The sequence below is a fragment of the Hypanus sabinus genome, chromosome 1 (genome assembly GCF_030144855.1).
Source record: "Hypanus sabinus isolate sHypSab1 chromosome 1, sHypSab1.hap1, whole genome shotgun sequence".
Classification (NCBI taxonomy): Eukaryota; Metazoa; Chordata; class Chondrichthyes; order Myliobatiformes; family Dasyatidae; genus Hypanus; species Hypanus sabinus.
Genome location: NC_082706.1, coordinates 89,702,022 through 89,726,624, shown reverse-complemented (window position 1 = coordinate 89,726,624; position 24,603 = coordinate 89,702,022). Strand labels below are relative to the sequence as shown.

The window sequence follows — 24,603 nt, the reverse complement described above, 5'->3', positions numbered from 1 at the left end:
TAATGACATTTGAAATATTTCTGTCAGAGCACCTGCTATATCTACACTAACTTCCCTCAAGGTCCTAGGGAATATCCTGTCAGGACCCGGAGAGTTATCCACTTTTATATTCTTTAAAATCACCAGTACTTCCTCTTCTTTAATCATCATAGTTTCCATAACCTCCCTACTTGTTTACCTTACACAATTCAATATCCTTCTCCTTAGTGAATACCGAAGAAAAGAAATTGTTCAAAATCTCCCCCATCTCTTTTGGCTCCACAAATAGCTGTCCACTCTGATTCTCTAAGGGACCAATTTTATCCCTCACTATACTTTTGCTATTAATAACTGTAGAAACCCTTTGGATTTATTTTCACCTTACTTGCCAAAGCAACCTCATATCTTCTTTTAGCTTTTCTAATTTCTTTCTTAGGATTCTTTTTACATTCTTTATATTCCTCGAGCACCTCATTTACTCCATGCTGCCTATATTTATTGTAGATCTCTCTCTTCTTCCAAACTAAGTTTCCAATATCCCTTGAAAACCATGGCTCTCTCAAACTTTTAACCTTTCCTTTCAACCTAACAGGAACATAAAGATTCTGTACCCTCAAAATTTCACCTTTAAATGACCTCCATTTCTCTATTACATCCTTCCCATTAAACAAATTGTCCCAATCCACTCCTTCTAAATCTTTTCACATCTCCTCAAAGTTAGCCTTTCTCCAATCAAACATCTCAACTCTTGGTCCAGACCTATCCTTCTCCATAATTATATTGAAACTAATGGCATTGTGATCACTGGACCCAAAGTGCCCCCCAACACATACCTCTGTCGCCTGACCTATCTCATTCCCTAACAGGAGATCCAACACTGCCCCTTCTTTAGTTGTATTGCTCTATGTATTGCTGCAAAAAACTATCCTGCACACATTTTACAAACTCCAAACCATCCAGCCCGTTTTTACAGAATGGGCTTCCCAGTCTATGTGTAGAAAATTAAAATCTCCCACAATCACAACCTTGTGATTACTACAAATATCTGCTATCTCCTTACAAATTTGCTGCTCCAATTCTCACTCCCCATTAGGTGGTCTATAATACACCCCTATAAGTGTTACTACACCTTTCCCGTTCCTCAATTCCACCCAAATAGCCTCCCTAGACCAGATCTCTAATCTATCCTGCCAAAGCACTGCTGTAATATTTTCTCTGACAAGCAATGCAACACCCCCCCTCTTGTCCCTCCGATTCTATCACACCTGAAGCAACGAAATCCAGGAATATTTAGTTGCCAATCACACCCCTCCTGCAACCATGTTTCACTAATAGCTACAACATCTTATTTCCAGGTATCAATCCATGCTCTAAGCTCATCCACCTTTCTTACAATGCTCCTAGCATTAAAATAAATGCATTTAAGAAATTCTCCACCTCTTACTCTCTGTTTATCCCTAACAGTGCAAACAACTACTATCTTCTTTTTCTTCCTTCTCCCCTACATCTTCAGTCTGAGCGCTCGCCATCTCTATCACCTGCCTTTGTGAACTAACCTCCTCTCTCCTAGTCTCTTCAAGGGGGGCAAACTACCATCTGGGTCACCTGACTGCGTCCACAGAGTCGCCTATCTGACCCCCTAAACTATCGAGTCCCCTATTACTACTGCCTTCCTCTTCCTTTCCTTACCCTTCTGAACAACAGGGCCAGACTCTGTGCCAGAGACACGACCACTGCCACTTCCCCCAGGTAGGCTGTGCTCCCCAACAGTACTCAAACAGGAGTACTTATTATTATGGGGTACAGCCACTGGGGTACTCTCTAGCACCTGACTCTTCCCCTTCCCTCTCCTAACTGTGACCTACTTGTCTGCCTCCTGTGGCCCCGGTGTGACCACCTGCCTGTAACTCCTCTCTATCAACTTCTCACTCTCCCTGACCAGACGAAGGTCATCGAGCTGCAGTTTCAGTTCCCTAACATGGTCCCTTAGGAGCTGCAGCTCGGCACACCTGGCACAGATATGTACATCCAGGAGGCTAGGAGACTCCAGGACCTCCCACATCTGACACAGAGAACAACAAGCTGCCCTCACACTCATAATTCCCCCCTTCCTGAAATAACGAAAACTGAAAACTAAACCTACCTTGCCTCGCCCATTTCTGCCTAAGCCCGTTGAGCCAAAGCCCTTAAGCCTTCATTCTGCTCCTGGCTCAATCTGCTGCCTGCAAACGACACTGCCCGCTGTATAAGGCTGTGCTCCTTTTAAGTATTCCGCGCTTCACTGCCTGACATCATGCACCTCCCTTAGCCCCGATGAGAAGAAAAAATCAAAATGGCTCCCGCAGCACTCCCGTTCTGATTCTCAGACTTCCTTCTCCAAATTCAGTGATGGATGCGGCTTTTCGTTTGCACAGCTTGACTCAGGGTATATATGTACTTTGATAACAACTTTCCATTGCACTTTAAACGTTATGTAGCAGGCAAGTAAAAGTGCAGGTATTGTAGCTCCTGAGGTTGTGTGTGAAGATGACTGTCTTTTTGGAAGCCTGTCATGGCAGGAATGATACTTCCGGTGATGGCAGAAATAGTGTGTGATGCACTGAATATGAAGAATGATTCTATCCTTGAAGTGAGTGGATAGAAAGGAAGTGAGAGAAGAGATGTTGGAATAAATGCATTTAAGAGCCCTTTCAATTATAGGAGAAGTCATAGACAAGAAACACTGCTGAACAAACAGTGTTAAAGAAACTCCCAAAATGTAATGGATTCCTCACAAAAAACAAGGTGAGAGGTGAGGTTCAGTCAAGATAGCTGCAGGAAACTGTGGTTATCCACAAACTTGAGATTTATTGTGTATAGTTCTGGTCACCGAATTATAGGACAGATGTCAACAAAATAGCGAGAGTACAGAGAAGATTTACTAGAATGTTACCTGGGTTTTAGCACCTAAGTTACAGAGAAAGGTTGAACAAGTTAGGTCTTTATTCTTTGGAGTGTAGAAGGTTGAGGGGGGGACTTGATTGGGGTATTTAAAATAATGAGGGGGATAGATCGAGTTGACGTGGACAGGCTTTTTCCATTGAGAGTGGGGAGATTCAAACAAGAGGTCATGATTTGAGAGTCAGGCGGCAAAAGTTTAAGGGTAACACGAGGGGGAATTTCTTTATTCAGAGAGAGGTAGCTGTGTGGAACAAGCTTCCAGTAGAAGTGGTAGTGGCAGGTTCGGTATTGTCATTTAAAGTAAAATTGGATAGGTATATGGACAGGAAAGGAATGGAGGGTTATGGGCTGAGTGCGGGCCAGTGGGACTAGGTGAGAGTAAGCATTGTCACGGACGAGAAGGGCCAAGATGGCTTGTTTCCGTGCTGTAATTGTTATATGGTTATATTATACTGCCTTGAGATTATTATTTTTATAAAGTGAAAATGAGATGGAGGTAAAGATGTCAATAAAAGTCATGTGTAGGTGATTCCAGGCTGCAAAAATGATGGAATTTTCACGTTTGGTATGTGAGCTGGAAGATGAATCAATACAGTCAATGCACTGGAAAAAAAGACTATTGAATACTGAAGCAAGATCTTTATCTGTATTCCTTTAAGGGGAAAAAATAGTTTTGACATACACTTTTGGTTTAAAGGAAGCCTTTAGAGTTCAAAGAGAAGTTGTTTAATCTTAGAATGAGTTCAGTCAACCAAAGGAGGGTGAACGAATGTTGATTAGATTCCTGCTTGAGGAAGTAGCAAAGGGTCATGATGGTGGAGATGCAGTGGCATTGGTCAGCCACGGCAAAAGTAAACACATTCACTGCAGAAACTACTAAAAATGGTACAGGGCATCAGAAGTGTTATAGATGGAAGTGGGAAGAGACTGGACAAGGTAAGGTAGTCAAGTTATGAAGTTCTCAGAAACAAAAAGCAGATTGAAACAAGATGTTAGGGTAGTTTTACTTCTGTATTTTGGGGATGAGGTAGAAGTGAGTTGTGCCTGGTCATGAGACCATAAGACTATGATGTAAAAGGTCAGTGACAATGTGGGAAACATTGAACCAGAAAATGTACGGAATAGTGTAAGGGTGCTGTTGTTGGTGACGATTTGAAGACAATACATACTGATGCTAGAGAAACCAATTGCAAATAACTATTTTGTCTCCAAGGGTGGCCCATTAGCTTCCTGTCATCTGTCCCTTTAAGTCTCCATACCGCTGCTAGTTCTGACATTGGTATTCAAAGCCCAATACATAGTTGAAGATTGGTAAAGAATGGCCTAACTCTGCTCCTATGTCTCACTTTGTCCAGTCTTTTCCCACTTCAATCTATGTCTTACATTGAATTCAACAACCTTGGATGATCAGCCATTCTAATCTGCGTCAGAAATAGCCAATTCTGACGAAAGGCTATCTATCCATACACTTACTCATTCCCCACCAATCCCCAAGATTCTGCTTGAATATTCCAGATTATCTTAATTCCAATAATTGCAGCCATTTATCTAATTTTTCACATTTTTGCTTCCTTCCCCAATTTCATATATGAATTACCATTTGCGTTTTTTCCAAATAATTCAGTTGCAATCTAGAGAAAATTTAGATTTTCTAATATAGTTATTCACAATTTGTTATGTACAATTTATTATAAATGTCTTTAAGAACCTGAATCTCAAGCTAGTAATGGTGATATATATGCACTTTGATAACAAAATTATTTCAAATTTTTGAAAAATAATTTGATAATAGTATATTTAACTAATTTAGACACAGAGACAAGTAACTTCAATTGCCTTTAAATACCTATGCCTATAAAACAATTCTTGTTTTTGTAGCCGGAAATGGTGCAACAGTCCATGTTCAGTATCTATCAGATACAAAGCCACTGAGCAAAAACTGACTTTACAAGTGTCCTGCTACGATCAAGCTATAATTGACATCTTAAAGATGAAGAAGTATAATCTGCCCAACGGCATTGAAAAAGATGTGACTATGGTTAGCAACAACATCGATCTCTCTGTTGAGTTTAATGTCTCACACAACTCATTGGATGTCATTGAACTTTACAAAGGTGAAATTATAAAGCAAACGCTAGAAGTTATGTCAAACCACGGATACAAGTTTAAGTGCAACCACCTCTTCAAGAAGCAATACTTCATACTGGCGTTTGCAAAAAACACTGAAGAATGCCTGAAGAGATTAATAATGACTAAGTGGTAGATCAACTTACTGAAAATACTGATTGCAACAAGGAACATTTTTAAACTCATTGAGATCAATGCTTCAGGAGATCTCTTCAGGAAAATGGATGGACTCTACTGTTGACAATTCCTCATACCTATCCTCCTTTACAATTATGACCTTTTGTCATGAGGAACCCCACAGTTAACTATTTTATAATCTGTTACTTATGTTTCCCAATTTAGAATACAATGGGAGGGAGATATGGATAGATTGATTATAGAGTAGGCTAGAAGCAGAGATCAAATGTATAGCAAGAGACTTTTCCCCAGGCCAGGTATGGCTAATAAGATAGAGCATCATTTTTAGGTGATTAGAGGAAAGTAGGGAAGGGAAGAGGGGCAGGGAAGAGACACAGGTATGCTTTTTTAAAAAAAAACAGAGATTAGTGGGTGTGTGGAACATCATGCCAGGGGTGGTGATAGAAGCAAATACATTAGAAACATTTAAGAAACTCTTATACAAGCACATGGATGATAGAAAACTAGAGGACTATGTGGGAGTGAAGTGTTAGATTGGTCTTAGAGCAGGTTAAAAAGGTTATGGGACGAAAGGCCTGTCCAGCGCTGCAATGTTCTAAGTTCTATGACAGTACTTTGATACCAGTATTAAAATCAGTTTAAAATATACCAGAAAATTCAACTGAAATTGTTATAAAGTTATCTTTTTTATTTTCAGTGAAGCAACAGATTTCAAGAAATTTAAATTATCTCATGTTTCTGTTTACATAAATAAGTCAGTTAAAATTTTGATATCCTGATTTATAGATACAATTTTCTCAGGTTATATTACTCTAAAACTTAATATTCAAGTTTATAATGATTACCAGAAGATCCTTTATTTTAGTATTTTTAATGGATGCTTAGTTCACAATACTAGATTAAAATAGCCCATTTCCAAGATAGTTCCTTAAAATTATTGGTCTAGAGAGATAGCTTGAATATCTTTGAACTTGTACTACAAGGTGCATCATCAATTTGGTTTGTGCAGTTCATACAAAATTATGCTTGTTATGTGATGCACAAAATAACCTTGTCTTCATTTTCTGGCTTTTCGTTACTTCATTCATCCAGTGGCTCTGCTTCACTAGGATGTTGAGGAGATTTGGTATGTCAAAGACTGTTGCAAATTTCTACACATGTATGGTGGAGAGCATTCTGACTGGTTGATCATCGCTTGGAATATAGAGGCTCCAAAATGCAAGATCAAAAGAGGCAGCAAATAGTTGCGGATTCAGCCAGCTCCACCGTGGCACAATCTTTTCCACTATTGAGGACTTATTCCAGAAGTGGTGCTTCAAGAAGGTAGCATCCTTCATTAAGGACCCTCACCATCTTGGACATACCCGCTTCTCATTACTATCAATGGGAAGGAGGTGAAAGAGCATGAAGACCCACACTCAAAAGTTTTAAGGAAAGCATCTTCCTCTCTGCCATCAGATTTCTGAACAGTCCATGAACCTATGAGCATTAACTTGTTCTACCTCTTTTGTACTATTTAGTTATTTTTGGAACTCACAGTAACTTGTATGTTTTGTACTTTATTGCTGTCATAAAACAATTAACTCTATTTGCACCATGAATTAATTTACTTTGTGAAAGGAGTTCTGTGCATTCAGAAATCTTGATCGAGAGTGCTATACTGTCATTATTAACCTCTGTCCTTTCCTGACACAGCCTCATTATTTTAAAGTTAGAATTGCTCTTTTTAATAATAATAAGTAATTTATTGATCCCAAGTGGAAAATACTTTTGATACAGCAGCAACATTTAAAAACACACTTAGCAGTGTGCAGACTTAACTAGTAATAAAACAGAGTAATAATATACACAATAATGTACTAATGTGCGATAATAATGTATGAAAAAAAGCAGAGACTATTGTACTATGACGTGTGTTTTCCTGTCACACAGAGATGAACTGCTGTATATGCTTATTGCATTTGGAAGGGAAGATTTTCTGTAACGATCCTTGCAACAGCGGATCTTCACTCTCAACTGATACTTTATACACCTTAAAGACTCATCACATATAGTTTATACGAGTTTAAAGACAGCAAGAACTCCCCACTATTCTTGATTTACAGCCAAATCACTTGACAGAAAATTCAGATATTCACACTACAGTTCAACTTTTAACTACCTACAAAAATTTGCACTTTGTTCCTTGAAATCAAAATGTTAATGTTTTAAGCTATAATTAGTCCTCAGCAATACCTTGCCACAATTTTATGTATGTGAATAATAATTTCTTTAAATTATAACTTCATAAGTTTATTGTTATTTATGTGTATGTAACTTTAATTACTTTATTATTGAAACTTTGTACAATCAAATATGATACTTTTAGCTTTAACTTCTTAGCAATTGGTATAATATTTAAAATGTTAATTAAAATTTGAACTCTGCTTTCTGATGGAGTATTCCTGAGATTTTTAAAAAAAATGTGTTTGAATGCTAGTATGTTAACATCATAGCTACAAGATGCCATGTATAGAAATTTCCCATGCTGAATAAGGTGATGACATGACAGAGGTGGAGCTTATCACCAACAACGATGAGGCAGCCCACAGAGAGGAGGTGGAAGGGCTCGAACTGGGTGCCAGTCGAACAACCTCTTACTTAATGTCAACAAGAACTTACACCACTCACACCCTGCTTTACATTGGTAAAGCAATGGAAACTGCAAGCAGTTTCAAATTCCTGGGCGTGCACGTCACACACGACCTCTCTTAGTCCCAGAACACATCCCACACAGTCAATAAAGCTCACCTATTCCTCTGCTGAAGAGAACTAGACTTTTCACATCTATACCCATGGCATTCTATCACTGCGCAGTAGAGACATCCTAACAAGCTGCACCCGTTTGGTACAGAAGCTGCTCTGCGGCTGACGGGAAGACTCCACAACTGTTAGTCAGAACTGCCCAGTGTATCACTGACACCAGCCTACCCACCATCAAGCACATATATACCAAAAAGTCAGTAAAATCGTGACGGATCACACACACCCTGCTCATGGACTGTTTCTCCCACTCCCATTGGGGAGGAGGCTATATGGTATCCACACCAGGAACACCAAAACCAGTTACTTTCCCCAAGCAGTAAAACTGATCTACATCTACACCCACTAACTCCACTATTATTTTATTATTTCCCATCAATCACCTTGTGTATAGTCTAGTGTCACTTTATAGACAATTAATCTATGTATTTAAGCTATCTTATGTATTTATATAGAAGCACAGAAAACCTATAGCACATTACAGGCCTCTCAGCCCACAATGTTGTGCCGACCATGTAATCTACTGTAGAAACTGCCTAGAATTTATTGTGTTTTTTTGTTATTATAGTGTTCCTTATTTTTTTTTATTTTTGCGCTGCATCGGATCTGGAGTAACAATTACTTTGTTCTCCTTTGTCACACTGTGGGTTTTGGAAAGGATCCCGTGCCCTTCTGAAGGTGTGGACTTTAAAAAATGGATGGCAGGCCTCAATAACACATTCAGTGCAAAGGTATTTATGGTGAGCCAGAAGAGAAAAACTTAGAACAAGTTCAAAAATATTTACAGTGCAAAAATGGCAAAATAACAAAAAGAGAAAATGCAAATATACACCATCACACCTTTAGGGCTACAATTCCAAAACATCAGTCTGAAGTAATAGACCATAAGAGATAGGAGCAGAATTAGGCCATCTGGCTCATAGAGTCTGCCTTAAATACACCCAACAACCTGGCCTCCACAGCTGCATGTGGCAACAAATTCCACAAATTCACCATCCTTTGGCTAAATTAATTTCTCTGCATCTCTGTTTTGAAAGGATACCCCTCTATTCTGAGGCTGTTCCGCCATGGGAAACATCCTTTCCACATCTACCCTGTCTGGACCTTTCAACTTTCAGAAGATTTCAGTAAGATTCCCCCTCATCTTTCTGAATTCCAGTGAGAACAGACCCAGAGCCATCAAACGTTCCTCATATGATAACCTTTTTGTTCCTGGAATCATCCTTGTGAACCTCCTCTGGACCCTCTCCAATGCCAGCACATCTTTTCTAAGATGAGAGGCCCAAAAGTGTTCAAGGTGAGGCCTCACAAGTGCCTTATAAAGCCTCAGCATCACATCCTACACAATGTCCATATCAGTACACTTTCCTCACATTCATGTGCCTATCTAAGCATCTCTTAAAATTCCCTAGGTACCTTACTCTATTACCACCCTGGTAGTGCATTCCAGGTACTCACTATACTCTGTGTTTTTTAAGAAAAAACTTGTTGCCCTACACATCCCCCTCTCACCTTAAATGCATGCCCTCTGGTATCAGATATTTCAGCCAAGGGAAAAAGATACTGTCTGTCTACTCTATCTATGCATCTCTTAATCTTGTAAACCTCTATCACATCTTCACTCAGCCTCTGCAGCTCCAGAGAAATTGTCTACCGTATCTTTCTCAAATATGATCATACACTCATTGGCCACTTTATTAGATACAGAAGTCAAAACCATGTGTGGTCTTCTGCTGCAGGCGCCCATCCACGTCAAGTTTCAACATGTGTGCATTCAGAGGTGCTCTTCTGCACACTGCATGGTTATTTGAGTTACTGTCACCTTCTTGTCAGTTTGCACAAGTCTGGCCATTCTCCTTTAACCTCTCTCATTAACAAGACAATTTTGCCCATAAAACATCCCACGGGATTGAGACAGCTCTCCCACCCGAAACCCCGGTTTGTGTGGATGCTGTATAATTTGCTACCCTGTTACAACTCAATGCTAAAAAATAACAGACATAAGACTGCTTAAGACTGAAAGAATTATTTTTGAATCGTACTTAACTGAAGGGCTAGTAAAGAAAAGAAAAAAAAACAAAGAGGGCCCATTATATTTAAAGAGTCAAATGTGCATAAGTTGGAGCTCATCTTGAACTTCTCTGTCACTCACACACTGGGCCCTCACTCTGCCTGAAAACACACACCACCTTCTGAACATCACTCGCAATCCTTCTCAAACAAACGGGTCTCCCACCAGGTCATATCCTATGACCAGTTCTCCCCATGGTCTTCTCTCTTCATCTCCTGTCAAAAAAAAATCGATCCAAGACCCTCACCAAAAAACTTTCCCCCAATTTCACCATCCTAATTGGATGGCGCACATTCCTCATCATCCCTTATAATCCAAAACCAAATAGGCTGCAAGCAGAACAGACTGCTCTTAACAGAACTGCTAAATGAAATACCTACAGCAAAACACTAAAGATGTGAACCATGGCATTACACAACCTTTGCACAGAATTCACTAGTAAATGCATAAGTTTCAGCCAAAACTACTGGCATTCACATAATTTAAAATCTAGAGGTTTAATCCTATCTTGCAGTTTTGTCCCACATGTAACTTTGAACTGGATCCTCCCTACCACCCTCTGCCCTCTCCCTAATAATTCTTGAGAAAAAGTAGTGTGTATCTAATTGTACTATATGTTGCTCTGCTTGGGTGACATGAATGCAGATTAACAAATATTCACCCCCAAAAGTTTCTGTTTGTTTCTGTTTAAAGAAAGACTTGGAATTTGAGAGGTAAACAATTTGGAAGACTCAGGCTGAGCATAACCTCTCTTTTCTGCTCTATTCCTATCTCAATGCAGAGGTGCCCAGTTTATTTTACAAACCTAATCAACACAGTGGCACAGAGCCAAAACAAGATTCAACATTGCCAAATAACTTTTGGTGTAGAAGTTGAGGAAAGTACAGAACTAAATCATGTAATAGATGAATATTGGCCTAGAATTTACAGTCAAAAATCAGTGGATCTGACCTTGGAGAGATATAACAATAAAGATTCAAGATTGTTTAATGTCATTTGCTGCACAAGGATGTGACAGGGCAAGTCATAGCTAACAAGGAAATTCAGTTATGTTCCTCAACTCTCAGTAGATGCAATTGAAACCCTGCTCGTCTCCTTGGCTGCATAAGTCTGGGAAAGACGCACTCTAGTCCTGTCAAACAGCCATTTACAGGATGTAGTTTGTTTCTTGTACCTTCTTTGTATACTTTAGAGATTGTTGTATGTGAAAATTCCAGAAGATCAGCAGTAACGTGCGAGTACAGGAGTACCGAATAAAATAGACACTAAGTATACACTGCTTTATTATTTTTGATGTTGAGCTGAGAAACCAATTTTCTCAGTCGGGTGGGTCGGGGGCGGGGCACGTTGACGCCGACAAAGATGGCCGCCCACATCCGGGCATGCAAGATGGTGGCCCCCATGTCTCACACGGGTAGGGGGCGGGGCATGTTGACACCGACAAAGATGGCCACCCACATCTGGGCATGCAAGATGGCAGCCCCCATGTCTCACACGCAGCGCTGCTCGACCCCGCTCATGGTTTAGACTTACAGACCTTGGCGAAATGGCGCTTCTTCCTGCAGCTGGAGCAGGTCGCTTCTCAGGCCGGGCAGCGTTTTCGGGGGTGCTTTTCGAGTCCGCAGAAGTAACACAGCTCAGGCTTTCGCCTGGCCGCAGCCGGGTTCGGGGAGTTTGTGGAATCACGACTGGCAGCAGCGTTGGCGAATTCGCTCGTGGGAACTGGCGGCGGCGGGGTCTGAGGTGTCCACGGAACTGGCGGGGAATCGCACGGCTGGACAGCGTCAGCGTTGTGCAGAGCAGCCTCCACCGTGTCGGCCGTCTCGATCGCCGAGCATAAGGTAAGATCAGCATTTTCCAGCAACCGCTGGCACACATACACTGACCTAATTCCTGTAACAAAGGCATCTTGTACTAGCAGCTTCGCATGCTGTTCTGCCAAGAGAGTTTTGTAGTCACAAGTTCGGACGAGTGTCTGTAGGGCTCGGAGAAACTGGGCGCTCGACTCTGCAGGGTGCTGCCGTTGGGTAGCTAAGCGATGTCTTGCATAGACGGTGTTCACCGGCCACAGGTACTGTCTTTTGAGGGCGTCCAGTGCCCCTTCGTAAGTTGGCAGGTCCCTGATAAATGAATAAACTTTTGGGGTGACCCTCGAGAGGAGAATTCTGTGCATAACAGCGGGGTCAGTTGCACGAACCTCCTCCAAGTATGAGTGGAAGCATGCAAGCCAGAGTTCAAAGGCAAGAGCTGCTTCAGGGTCTTGGGGGTCCAAATCCAATCTTTCCGTACGTAAACCGGTTTCCATGTTTTAAAACGTCCAGTCAATAAAAGCCAATATCTCGCCTTTACGTCTCAGAGTAAGTTATTGATGGTGCATCAATTGGTTAAGATGTGAATTCGTAAACTGCTTTGTTAGGCGAAATAACTTTCATTTACATAATATGCAAAATAATGAGCTTAACCTATTTCTTGGCATTCATGGACCAACAGCAGAAATCTCAGGGGGGAAAATCCCTCAGGTCAGGTAGCATCTACACAGACAGCATTTCAGTTCTACAATGCACCATTAAAACTGCTGAGCACCTGGTACCAAGGAGGGAAATTTATTTTTTATCTCATTGGGGCTATGCACATTGATGGATGTTACCTAATTGCATTTTGATGACAGTTTACGTTTGTGCAGTGCCATTCATCAAGTAAATTGCTGAAGATATTTCACAGCAATATTGCATAAAATACAATGCTGATTTAGATTCATTTATCATCTGTACATTAAAATGTAGAGTGAAATGTGCCATTTGCATTAACAACACACACAAAGATATGCTAAAGGCAGCCCGCAGAAGTCACCACACATTCTGGCACCAACACAATGACTGGCAGAACCATAAAGAGCACAACAAAACAACATCAGTGAAACAAGACCTATTCCTCCATCCCTTCAGCACAGCCATCCATGCACATAAAGTCCTCTAACCTCATGACAGGCTGAATTCTTCAACCTCCAGTAGACATAGTTTTGCAGGCACTGAGCCCTGACTTCCCAGTGATCTCGCAGACCCAAGCTCAGACCATTGACTTCTGCACTTCTGATTGACCTTCAGGCTTTGATTCCAAATCAGATGGAAAACTTAGGACATGTGGTGTTAGAGTTTTAAAAGTATAGGGAGGTGGTGAGGCTCTTGGAGAGAGATCCCGAACTTGGAATCTAACCACCAAGATGAAAACACAAACCCAAAATTGGAGAAATACTGCCTCCAAGGAAAATTGATAACAAGTTTATTAACTGATAGGAGACCATAAAATAGAACATAAAACAATATAGCACAGGAATAGGCCCTTTGGCCCACAATGTCGTACCAAACTGATTAAATTAGTAATCAAATGGCTAATTAAACTAATCTCTCTGCCTACTTGAATGTGCAGCATTGTTGAACCTATTGTACAAGTAGCTATTAGGCAGCACGGATCAAACCAAGCAACGAAGAAGGGATGCTTCAATAGGATATTTAAAACAATCAACAGAACAGGGTACTTTCAGCAGACTGGAATTCACAACAAAGCTTGAATTTGTTGCACATTTCCCTAAGTCTTTTGTGTAAGTTCAGCATTGGAAATAACACTGACGTTGTTCTCCATAGTGCTTCTGAATCTATCATATATAGTAGTTTCAAAAATAAGAAAGGGCATGGTGATTTCAGTTTTTTTCCCTCTCAAGACAAGAACAGGTAACTCAACACTTTACAATGATCAAGCAAATGAACCAAGGAATACACACTAACTTTACATCAAGCTTTTTCCAAAGATTTTTGAAATTGCAAGCAAGGTGAACAAAATAAGCCAGCATTACTTTTGATGAATACCACTAGATAAGGAGACATCCAGATCAGGTATTCTGAATATGCTAGATTGACTTGTAAGTTAGTTTCTCTTGGAGACTGGAAGTTGATGAATTTTAATTATATGGAACTTTTTAAACTGGTACCAAAACTAAGCAATTCTGGCATACAATAGTAAAAGCAAAAGCAATACACCAAAGAGAATTAAAGAATTCATACCACTTATGAACTGAACCTACTCAAAAGACTTATTGGAAATGCGCAACAAATTCAATCAGTATAGATTCACCGCTGAAAATAAATCTAAAAGTGCCATACCAAAACCATTCCAATCATGTTATTTACAGGAGTTCAGAAGCAATTGCAAAGAGTCACACTATTCTTAACACTCGTAATTTCATTAAAGTAATGGACTTTGGTGCTTCACTGTCTGAAAGTACTAAGAAAAACGTAACAAAGCCTAATTTCACTTATTTGCTTTACTTGCATCTTCTGCGTGGTCTTTTCCATAAGAATGGCATTCACACAGCTTTGAAGTAAAAACAAACCATCCCTTCTTTACTCACCATCATACATGTAGTAGGTTCCATCTTTGAACACCAACACAGCGGGAAGCTCCTGAACAGTGATATCCTGGTGGAAAAGTATCACAGTAAACTCAGAAGGGTTTGAATGTTCTGTAGTGAAGTAATAGCACTTCTACAAACCTACAGTAAGAGCCCTTTTTAAAAGGGAGGGAAGTAGACAATGAATTTTGTGAAAACAAAAAACCCAAAGATTTTTAGGAGCAATTCTGATAGAATATGTATGTCACCTTTTTGGGTGGTGGGCATTTAGCAAGGATGCTCTCAACCTAGTTAACCTTGCAGAACCTTCCTCACTGGGGAAGGTTGCAACTCAGCTGGGGGCTGATGTTTAAACTAGGACAATGCTCTATAAAAATCATGATGCGACAGACTGGCATGGGAATCTTCACATAAACATACATGATCATAAGCACAATCCCTGGGAATGTTCCATTTCTCTAGCAAAGCAGAGCCACTAGAGAAGTTGGCACAATGGTATACAGGCACAAGTAGCCCTGACAGTCTCTAGTATTGACTTTGAAGTCCAGAATCAGGAAAAGACTCCTAAAAATGCCAGAAGTAACAGTAGGCCCAAAAAGGTGTCCTAAGAGATTGGAAAAGAAAAGGTATAGAATGAGAGTAAACTGATGGCAAGCAAGAACAAATTATGAAAGACTAGTGAAGGCAAAAAAGCCCTTTATAAATAGGGATGGAATAACTAATAATGCTGAACAAGCAAACAGCATAGAAATTCTTTGCGTCCATCTTCACAGACATAAAAAACCTTCCAGAAGTACAAGACCCAAAAGGTTTTGTGAGAATAAGAAACAAACAGAAAGGAGTATTTGTATTTTACTAGAGATACAGTACTAGAGATAAACTAGATACAAGGGGGAAGGGGAACCAGAGTGTAGGAACAGATGTATGGGAGAAGGAAGAAAAAGATAGTAAAGTTGTTTGCACCGTTAGAGATAAACAGAGAGGAAGTGGAGAATTTCTTAAATGCATTTATTTTAATGCAGGGAACCTTGTAAGAAAGGTGGATGAGCTTAGAGCATGGATTGATACCTGGAAATATGATGATGTAGCTATTAGTGAAACATGGCTGCAGGAGGGGTATGATTGGCAACTAAATATTCCTAGATTTAGTTGCTTCAGGTGTGATAGAATCAGAGGGACAAGAGGGGGAGATGTTGCATTGTTTGTCAGAGAAAATATTACAGTGGTGCTCTGGCAGGATAGATTACAGGGCTCATCTAGGGAGCTATTTGGGTGGAGTTGAGGAATGGGAAAGGTGTAGTAACACTTATAGGGGTGTATTATAGACCACCTAATGGGGAACGAGAATAGCAGAAATTTGTAGAAAGCACAGGGTTGTGATTGTGGGAGATTTTAATTTTCCACACATAGACTGGGAAGCCCATTCTGTAAATGGGCTGGATGGTTTGGAGTTTGTAAAATGTGTGCAGGATGGTTTTCTGCAGCAATACATAGAGATACCAACTAGAGAAGGGGCAGTGTTGGATTTCCTGTTAGGGAATGAGATAGGTCAGGTGACAGAGGTATGTGCTGGGAAGCACTTCGGGTCCACTGATGAAAATGCCATTAGTTTCAATATAATCATGGAGAAGGATAGGACTGGACCCAGGGTTGAGATTTTTGATTGGAGAAAGGCTAACTTTGAGGAGATGCGAAAGGATTTAGAAGGAGTGGATTGGGGCAATTTGTTTTATGGGAAGGATGTAATAGAGAAATGGAGGTCATATAAAGGTGAAATTTTGAGGGTACTGAATCTTTATGTTCCTGTTAGGTTGAAAGGAAAGGTTAAAAGTTTGAGAGAGCCATGGTTTTCAAGGGATATTGGAAACTTGGTTCGGAAAAAGAGAGATATCTACAATAAATATAGGCAGCATGGAGTAAATGAGGTGCTCGAGGAATATAAAGAATGTAAAAAGAATCTTAAGAAAGAAATTAGAAAAGCTAAAAGAAGATACGAGGTTGCTTTGGCAAGTGAGGTGAAAATAAATCCAAAGGGTTTCTACGGTTATTAATAGCAAAAGGATAATGAGGGATAAAATTGGTCCCTTAGAGAATCAGAGTGGACAGCTATATGTGGAGCCAAAAGAGATGGAGGAGATTTTGAACAATTTCTTTTCTTCGGTATTCACTAAGGAGAAGGATATTGAATTGAGAAACGCGAGGGAAACAAGTAGGAAAGTTATGGAAACGATGACGATTAAAGAGGAGGAAGTACTGGCGCTGTTAAGGAATATAAAAGTGGATAAATCTCCGGGTCCTGTCAGGATATTCCCTAGGACCATGAGGGAAGTTAGTGCAGAAATAGCAGAAATATTTTAAATGTCATTAGAAACGGGGATGGTGCCAGAGGATTGGCGTATTGCTCATGTTGTTCCATTGTTTAAAAAGGGTTCTAAGAGTAAACCTAGCAATTATAGGCCTGTAGGTTTGACGTCAGTGATGGGTAAATTAATGGAAAGTATTCTTAAAGATGGTATATATAATTATCAGGATAGACAGGGTCTGATTAGGAACAGTCAACATGGATATGTGCGTGGAAGGTCATTGTGCTGTCTTTACGACAGTTATTTAGTTTATAATATTTTCGCTTAGTAATTCATTCAATAGTATTTTCTAGTTAGAATTAGGAGTGTTTAAAGTATATTCATTGCATGTAAAATATATCGGCATGCGATGACGTCACATCCGGTTTCGCCGCGTCTTGTGGGAAAACACCGGTTTGAAATTAGCGCGAGGGTGGGGGCTTTCCACGAGGCTCACCTGAGCTGAAGTTATTTTGCAGGCATGAGAAATCACAGTGAGAGCAACGCTGTAAGTTAATAGATAATCGATATATTGAACTAAGATGTTAATGCCGATCCTGTTAGAAGTAACGACGGTAGATAATGTTTATGCTTTCGTTAGTTAAAGAGTCGCAGATAGTTTGCATGGAAGTGTATTTAAAGTAGTCAATGGAGCAGGTAAACTCTCCCTGTATACTGCACCTTAGTGTAATGTAGTTATAGTCACCTTTGCAAGTATTTACACTTGAAATGTGATATTAAGGAAGGAACAAATACTGTATCAATCTTGTATTGTTTTATCAACAGTTTTCACCATATGTTAATGTGAAGAGTGAACAGTAAATGGTTAATCTTACTGCGATCTGGTTTGCATTGGCTGTGGTTTATCCGGACGTTAAATTCGGCGTTCGTTACACCCGAAGGAGAACGTTACAGTCATGTTTGACAAATCTTATTGAATTTTTTAAAGAGGTTACTAGGAAAGTTGACAAGGGTAAAGCAGTAGACGTTGTCTATATGGACTTCTGTACGGCCTTTGACAAGATTCCGCATGGAAGGTTTATTAGGAAGGTTCAATCTTTAGGTATTAATATTGAAGTAGTAAAATGGATTCAACAGTGGCTGGATGGGAGATGCCAGAGAGTAGTGGTGGATAATTGTTTGTCAGGTTGAAGGCTGGTGACTAGTGGTGTGCCTCAGGGATCTGTACTGGGTCCAGTGTTGTTTGTCATATACATTAATGCATCGTCTTTCAAAATACTTCAGACTCTAGAATCACTCTTTAGCCTGAAAAAGGTAATAAATGCAAGTCTACTACTTAAGAGGGGAGTGAAAGAGTGAAAATGGGCCTCTATCAAACTATTACTGAACATCAAAGGGGGAGAAAATGCTGGAGTCTACACTTAGTGGCAACATTATTAGGTATAGCTGCTCATTAATGCAACTATCTAATCAGCCAATCAAGAGGCAACAACTCAATGCATAAAAGCATGCTGACCACCAGGGTCAAGAACTGTTACTACCCTGCGACTTTCAAGCTCTTGAACAAAAGGGGATGACAGCACTCATCTACTGAGACATTCCCACAACCAATGATGTCACTTAAAGGACTCTTTATATCTTGTTATTTCATGCTGTTATTTATTGCTATTTATTTATATTTGCATTTGCACAGTTCGTTGCCTTCTATGCTCCTGCTCTTTCATTGATCCTGTTTACAGTTACTGTTCCATAGATTTTCTGAGTATGCTCACAGGAAAAAGAATCTCAGGGTTGTATGTGGCGACATGTATGTACTCTGATAATAAAAATTTTATTTTGAACTGTTGTTCAGTCCAAACATCAGAATGGGGAAGAAATATGATTTAAGTGATTTTAACTGTGGAATGATGGTTGATGCCAGATGAGGTGGTTTGAGTATCTCAGAAACCGCTGATCTCCTGGGATTTTCAAGCACAATAGTCTCTAGAGTTTACAGAGAATGCTGCAAAAAACAAAATAGTAAATGGGATTTTTGTGGGTGAAAATGCCTTGTTAATGAAAGAGGTCAGACTGGTGCAGGCTGACAGGAAGGCAACAGTAACTCAATTACTAAGGAATTACAACAGTGGTGTGCAGAAGAGCAACTCTGAATGCACAACACCTTGAACCTTGAAGTGGATGGGCTAAAGCAGCAGAATACCACTCCTGTACCTAATAAAGTGATCACTGAGTGTATAATGAAATAGGTGAAAACAAAACATATTGAAAAGAATAATGGGATTATGCAGTTAGGATAGACTTTTGAAAATAAGTTTGACAATCCACTGAATTTCTCTTGGAAATGGGGGGGTGGGGAGGGTGGGTTTACTCCCAGTAAAACAGATAAAGAGACACACAGAAAATATGGTATATTCAGGTTTTAGATGGCTTTCAATAAGGTCCAGTAAAGGACACTGGTCAGCAAAGTTGAAGTACATGGAACTAGGGCAATACACTGGCAAAGACCTAGAACTGGTTAACAAAAAGCAAATATTGCAAATAATAAACACAGGAGAATCTACAAATGTGAGAAATCTTGAGCGACACAAAATGCTGGAGGAACTCAACAATTCATTAAGAATCTAAAGAGGGGAATAAACTGCTGACATTTTGGGCCAAGATCCATCACCAGGACCTGATGAAGCGTCTTAGCCCAAAATGCCCACTATTTATTCCCCTCCATAAATAAAGCACATAAATGGGTCTCTCTCATTTTTGCAGACTGTAACCAATGAGGTAACATGAAATTGGTTCACAAATTGTCTTAACTATCTGGCTGACGGAACTAAAAACAATTATTTCTGAGTTTTTTGATTATATAAAGCTAGGTGGGGCTGTGAGTAGGCAGAAGGATGTGAAGAGGCTCCATTGACATAGACTAGCTGAGTGAGTGGGTGATAAAAGAACATCTGGAATATTATCTGGAAAAATGTGAAATCATCCACTTTAATCTGCAAAACCCCATTTTCCAACATCTGGTGACAAATTGATGAGATAAACTGATGTTCAGTGGGACGGGTGTCCTGTACACAAGTCACTAAGGTAACAGGTAGGAGCAGCAAGCAATTAGAAAGGCAAATGGTACATGGCCTCGAGGTCTTGTGGAGACGGCACATGGAGTATTGTGTACAATTTTGGACTCCTTACCTATGGAAAGATATAAAAGGGAATGCACTGAAGATTCTCAAGACTGAATTTTGGAGTTGGCAAGTTTTCAGAGATTGAATAGACAAAGTTCTCAGAGAACAAGTAGACAGCACTGATGTTCAGAAAAATTGAGATGATCTCACCGAAATTGACAATATTCTTCCAAGACTCAACAGGATGGTGGTGGTAGGAATGATGTTTCCCCTGGCTGAGTAGTCAAGAGCCATGTGGCTGAGTTTCAGAGTAAGAATTGAAACAAGGAAAATTTTCTACATCCAGTGAATGAGGAATTCACAGTCAGACAGCTGTGGAGGCACAGTCATTCAAAACAAGTTTGATAGATTTTGGATAAGAAAATCAAAGGATAAGGGGATGGGACCAAGGTCAAAGATGAGCTAGAAACCTAATGAATGGTTGAGCAGGCTTAAAAAGCCAAATGGCCTAAAAAGTTCAAAATAAATTTATTATCAAAGTACATATATGTCACTATATATAACCTTGAGATTCATTTTCTTGTGTGCATACTCAGTAAATCCGAGACACATAATAGAATCCATGAAAGACTACACACAGAGTGGACAAAAAAATCAATGTGCAAAAGACAAAACTGTGTGAATACAAAAGAAAAAAAATTATCTCCCATCAGGTTCAACCCCCAGATGGTGGGGTTTCCTGGTGATGGATGCTGCTTTCCTGCGACAACGCTCTGTGTAGATATGCTCAATGATGGGAGGGCTTCACCAATGATGGACTGGGCTGTGTCTACTACTCTTTGTAGGATTTTCTGTTCAAGACATTGGTGTTTCCATACCAGGCTGCGATGTAACCAGTCAGTATACTCTCCACTTCTATAGAAGTTTGTCAAAGTTTTAGATGTCATGCCAAATCTTCACAATCTTCTAAGTAGAGGTGCTGCCTTGCTTTCTTTGTACTTGCACTTAGGTGCTGTCCCAGCCCAGGTCCTCTGGAGTGATAACACGGAGGAATTCAAATTTGCTGACCCTCTCCAATTCTGATCCCTTGCTGATGGGATCATGACTGGCTCATGGACCTCTGGTTTTCCCCTCCTGAAGTCAATCGACTGCGATTGTTGTTGTGGCACATTGAGTGAGAGCAACATAAGACATAGGAGCAGAATTAGGGCATTCAGCCCAGTTAATCTGCTCCGCCATTCCATCAAGGCTGATTTATTATACCTTTGAACCCCATTCTCCTATCTTAACCCCATTAGCTTTCTCACCCTAAGTAATCACCTGTTCTTGATTTATTTGTTATGCCAAACACATGAAGGAAAGCTTCTCTTGATTATCACCTACCACTTCCTTTCAGCTGATGTATCAATGCATTTCACCAGCTCAGTTTTGAAAAACACTTGGAAGAAATTATGGTAGTGGTACATAGCAAGTATTTTGGGTGATGAACTTCATTGTTCATCATCAAATTGGTTTGGAAGAATCTTAAACCAACAGAAGAGATAGACCTATTTGCCCTCATCCTCACCAGGTTATTCAAGGCAGAATCTATCCAGGATAACATCAGTAGAAATGAATACTATTCAGATCTGCAGAGGTGGTCTGTCCTAACACCAAAGACGTCTTTCGTTATGTTGCATGGCTTCCAGCTGTGTAAATTGGGACAGACTCATTGTAGCTCAGGCAACTCAGAACTGGGTATTAGTGAGCCAACAACAGAAACAATGTTCAGCATGGCAGTTGGTAGTCTCATGCTACAGGATATCTCTCACTTTACTGTCTCCATCATGCATGACACAGAGCTAAATAATCTAACAAAGAGATCCAGTCAAAGTTCTGCAGAGTTTCCAAATCTACTGGAATAGAATGGTGGATAATTAAAATCATTAACAGGAAAAGCCAGTTCCAAAACTCCTGCATCCTCAGTGACAGCAGGGCCCAGGGTGCAAGTGCTAAAGGCTTGGCTGAAGCAGCTACAACTAGGTTCAACCATGCCAATGAACTAACAGAGAACATAGAGCATTACAGATTTTTTAGCCCACGATGTTGTACAAACCTTCTAACCTACTCTAAGATCAATCTGACCCTTCCCTCCTACATAGCTCTCCATTTTTCTAACATCCATGTGCCTGCTAAGAGTTTCTTAAATGCTCCTAATGTATCTGCTCCAACATCACCACTCTCCATATAATATACTTATCCCTGAAATCCACCCCCCGTATTCCCCCCCCCCCCGTCATCTTAAAATCATGCCCCTATGTATTAGCCATTCCCGCTCTGGAGAAAAAAAGTCTCTCTGTCTATCTACTTAACCTATTCTTCAGGAATCCATGCCATCAAGTCACCTAGTCTTTAGCTATTTGGATTCACTCCATGTTATCAAGAAGTGGCCAATCAGTACTGGATATGACAAAAAATATGGGTCCTAATAACTCTCCAGCTGTAGCACCGTAGACCTGTGGTCCTGAACTAGTTGAACCTCCAGCTAAGCTGTTGTAGTGAAGTTACAACTATGGAAATTATTCAACCATGTAGAAGACTGGCATAGTAGGCCCTGCTCATGAAATGAAATCCAATCCAATTTTGCTTGGAGTCCTAATGAAGGGTCTTGGCATAAATTGTCCACTGTTCATTCCTTTCCATGTGTATTGCCTGGCTTGCTGATTTCCTCCAGCATTTCGTGTTTGTTCCAATTTTGCTAATAACCATCCAGACTATTTTCACTCAGCAGCAATGTGACAGTGATGGCATTAACACGGGCAACAAAATGGCATTCACTAACTTAGCAATGTCCTGTTTGAGTTTCAGCAGGATGATTAGGCTCTATATCTAATTACCCTCTTGAAATCCAAACTAGGTGTTGCTAAGCACAGTATTGGTGAATGATTCAAACATGGAAGTGCTGAAGTACAGTGAGAAAGGATTTGATCACGTATGGCATGAAGAAGCTCTGGTTACTATCCTACAACCATCAGGCTCCTGAACTAGCACAGAAAACTTGACTCAACTGAACTCTTAACTGATTCCACAACCTATGGATTCACTTTCAAGAACTCTACAACTCATGTTCTTAGTGAGTTTGTTTGTTTGGCTATTTTATTTAAATTAGGTTTTATTTTATTTATTTTTCTATTTATTTTACAATTTTGTTATTATCTATCTCACTATGTGCTCCCTTGCTTGCTTGTCTTCTTTTGGAGATTGTCAATCTTTGTAGTTTTTCATTAATTCCATTTTTTTTGTTTTACTGTGAATACCTGCAAGAAAATGAATCTCAGAGCAGTATATGGTGACACACATACTTCAATAATAATTTTACTGTGAACTTTAATAAAAGTGAAATCAATGAGCATCATAAGAAAAACACACTAGTCCTTGAAATAAGAAAAAGGACTGCGATTGTTCAAGTTCCACTATCCAAGCCCCGGGCACCAATGGAGGAGAAGTTTAGGGCAGAGTCCAAGATCCAAACACCTTCAGTTTCTTCAATAATGACTGTCTTTCCATCACAAAGTCTTAAGAGGGCATGTTCGCAGATGTTTGCACAAACATACAATTCTCTCCAGTAAATTAAGAGAACAACACCGCCATGCAAAAGGAAAGCAACTTCCATGGTTGAGAGCAACACACAAAAAATGCTGGAGGAACTCAGCAGGCCAGGCAGCATCCATGGAAAAAAGTACAGTCAACGTTTCAGGCCTCCAGCATTTTGTTGATCATGCTTGGATTTCTAGCATCTGCAGATTTTCTCTTGTTCGTGATTCATAGCTGAGAAGTAGCATTTGTATCATAGAATTATCAAGCAAAGATCATCTCCAGCAGAGGGAGAGTAACTATGTCTTTTATAAAGTCCTCACTGTCAGCATCTGAGAAGAATGGGGCATGGGATAGGAAAAAACAAAACTTATCACCTCTCCATAACTAAAAACTAATTACTTGTCACCAGCAATAACAATTATTAACAGTCAAAGTATTCAATCTGCCATACTGAGAAATCCATACAAATATTTAAAGTTTCTGGAGAGGGAGGGCACCAGATATAGGTTAGGAATACCCAAATTTAGGTAACTGAAATACACTGCAATATTATGTCTAAAGCCCAGCTTCTCCAAATGTCTACAATATTCATTAGATCCGAGTAAGAATTGCACCTTCCAGTAACTGGTTTGCATTTGTTTGGTCCTCCTAATTCATGTACCAACTAGCTATAGAAGGTCAATTTAAATTCAGCCTCATGCATCTATCACACCACCAGCAGACCTGTTTACCTCGCCATTAAACATAGGCATGACAGTCATATGTAGAAAATACAACAGTTAAATGCATGATCAGAAGTCTAATTTTTAAGATTTTATTTCAGATTTTTTTCTATTTTTTTCCAGAATCAGATTATAACAGATAACTGAGTGAATTATTCATTTATAAAATATTAAAATATGCCTTTGTATATTTGTAAATTAAAAGTGCCAGAGACTTTTTCCCCCAGGGAGAAAATGGCAAATACAAAGGGGCATAATTTTAAGGCGACTGGAAGAATATTGGGGGGGAGGGGGGATGTCAGAAGTAAGGGTTTTTACACACACACACATGCGTGTGTGGAATACCCTGTGAGGGGTGATGACAAAGGCAGATAAATTAGGCACATTTAGGAAATTCTTAGCTAGGCACATGGATGAAAGA

At 39.9% G+C, this 24,603-nt stretch overlaps 1 protein-coding gene across 1 annotated transcript in view; it reads right to left on the bottom strand.

The window, feature by feature from the left end:
* The window catches only part of LOC132395265 (protein disulfide-isomerase TMX3-like), a 132,449-nt gene that overhangs the window by 57,174 nt on the left and 50,672 nt on the right, over positions 1 to 24,603 (bottom strand). The window contains exon 9 of the mRNA XM_059971602.1: positions 14,463 to 14,529. Within this exon, the coding sequence (XP_059827585.1) occupies positions 14,463 to 14,529 (67 nt within the window). The remainder of the gene's footprint in view (positions 1 to 14,462; positions 14,530 to 24,603) is intronic.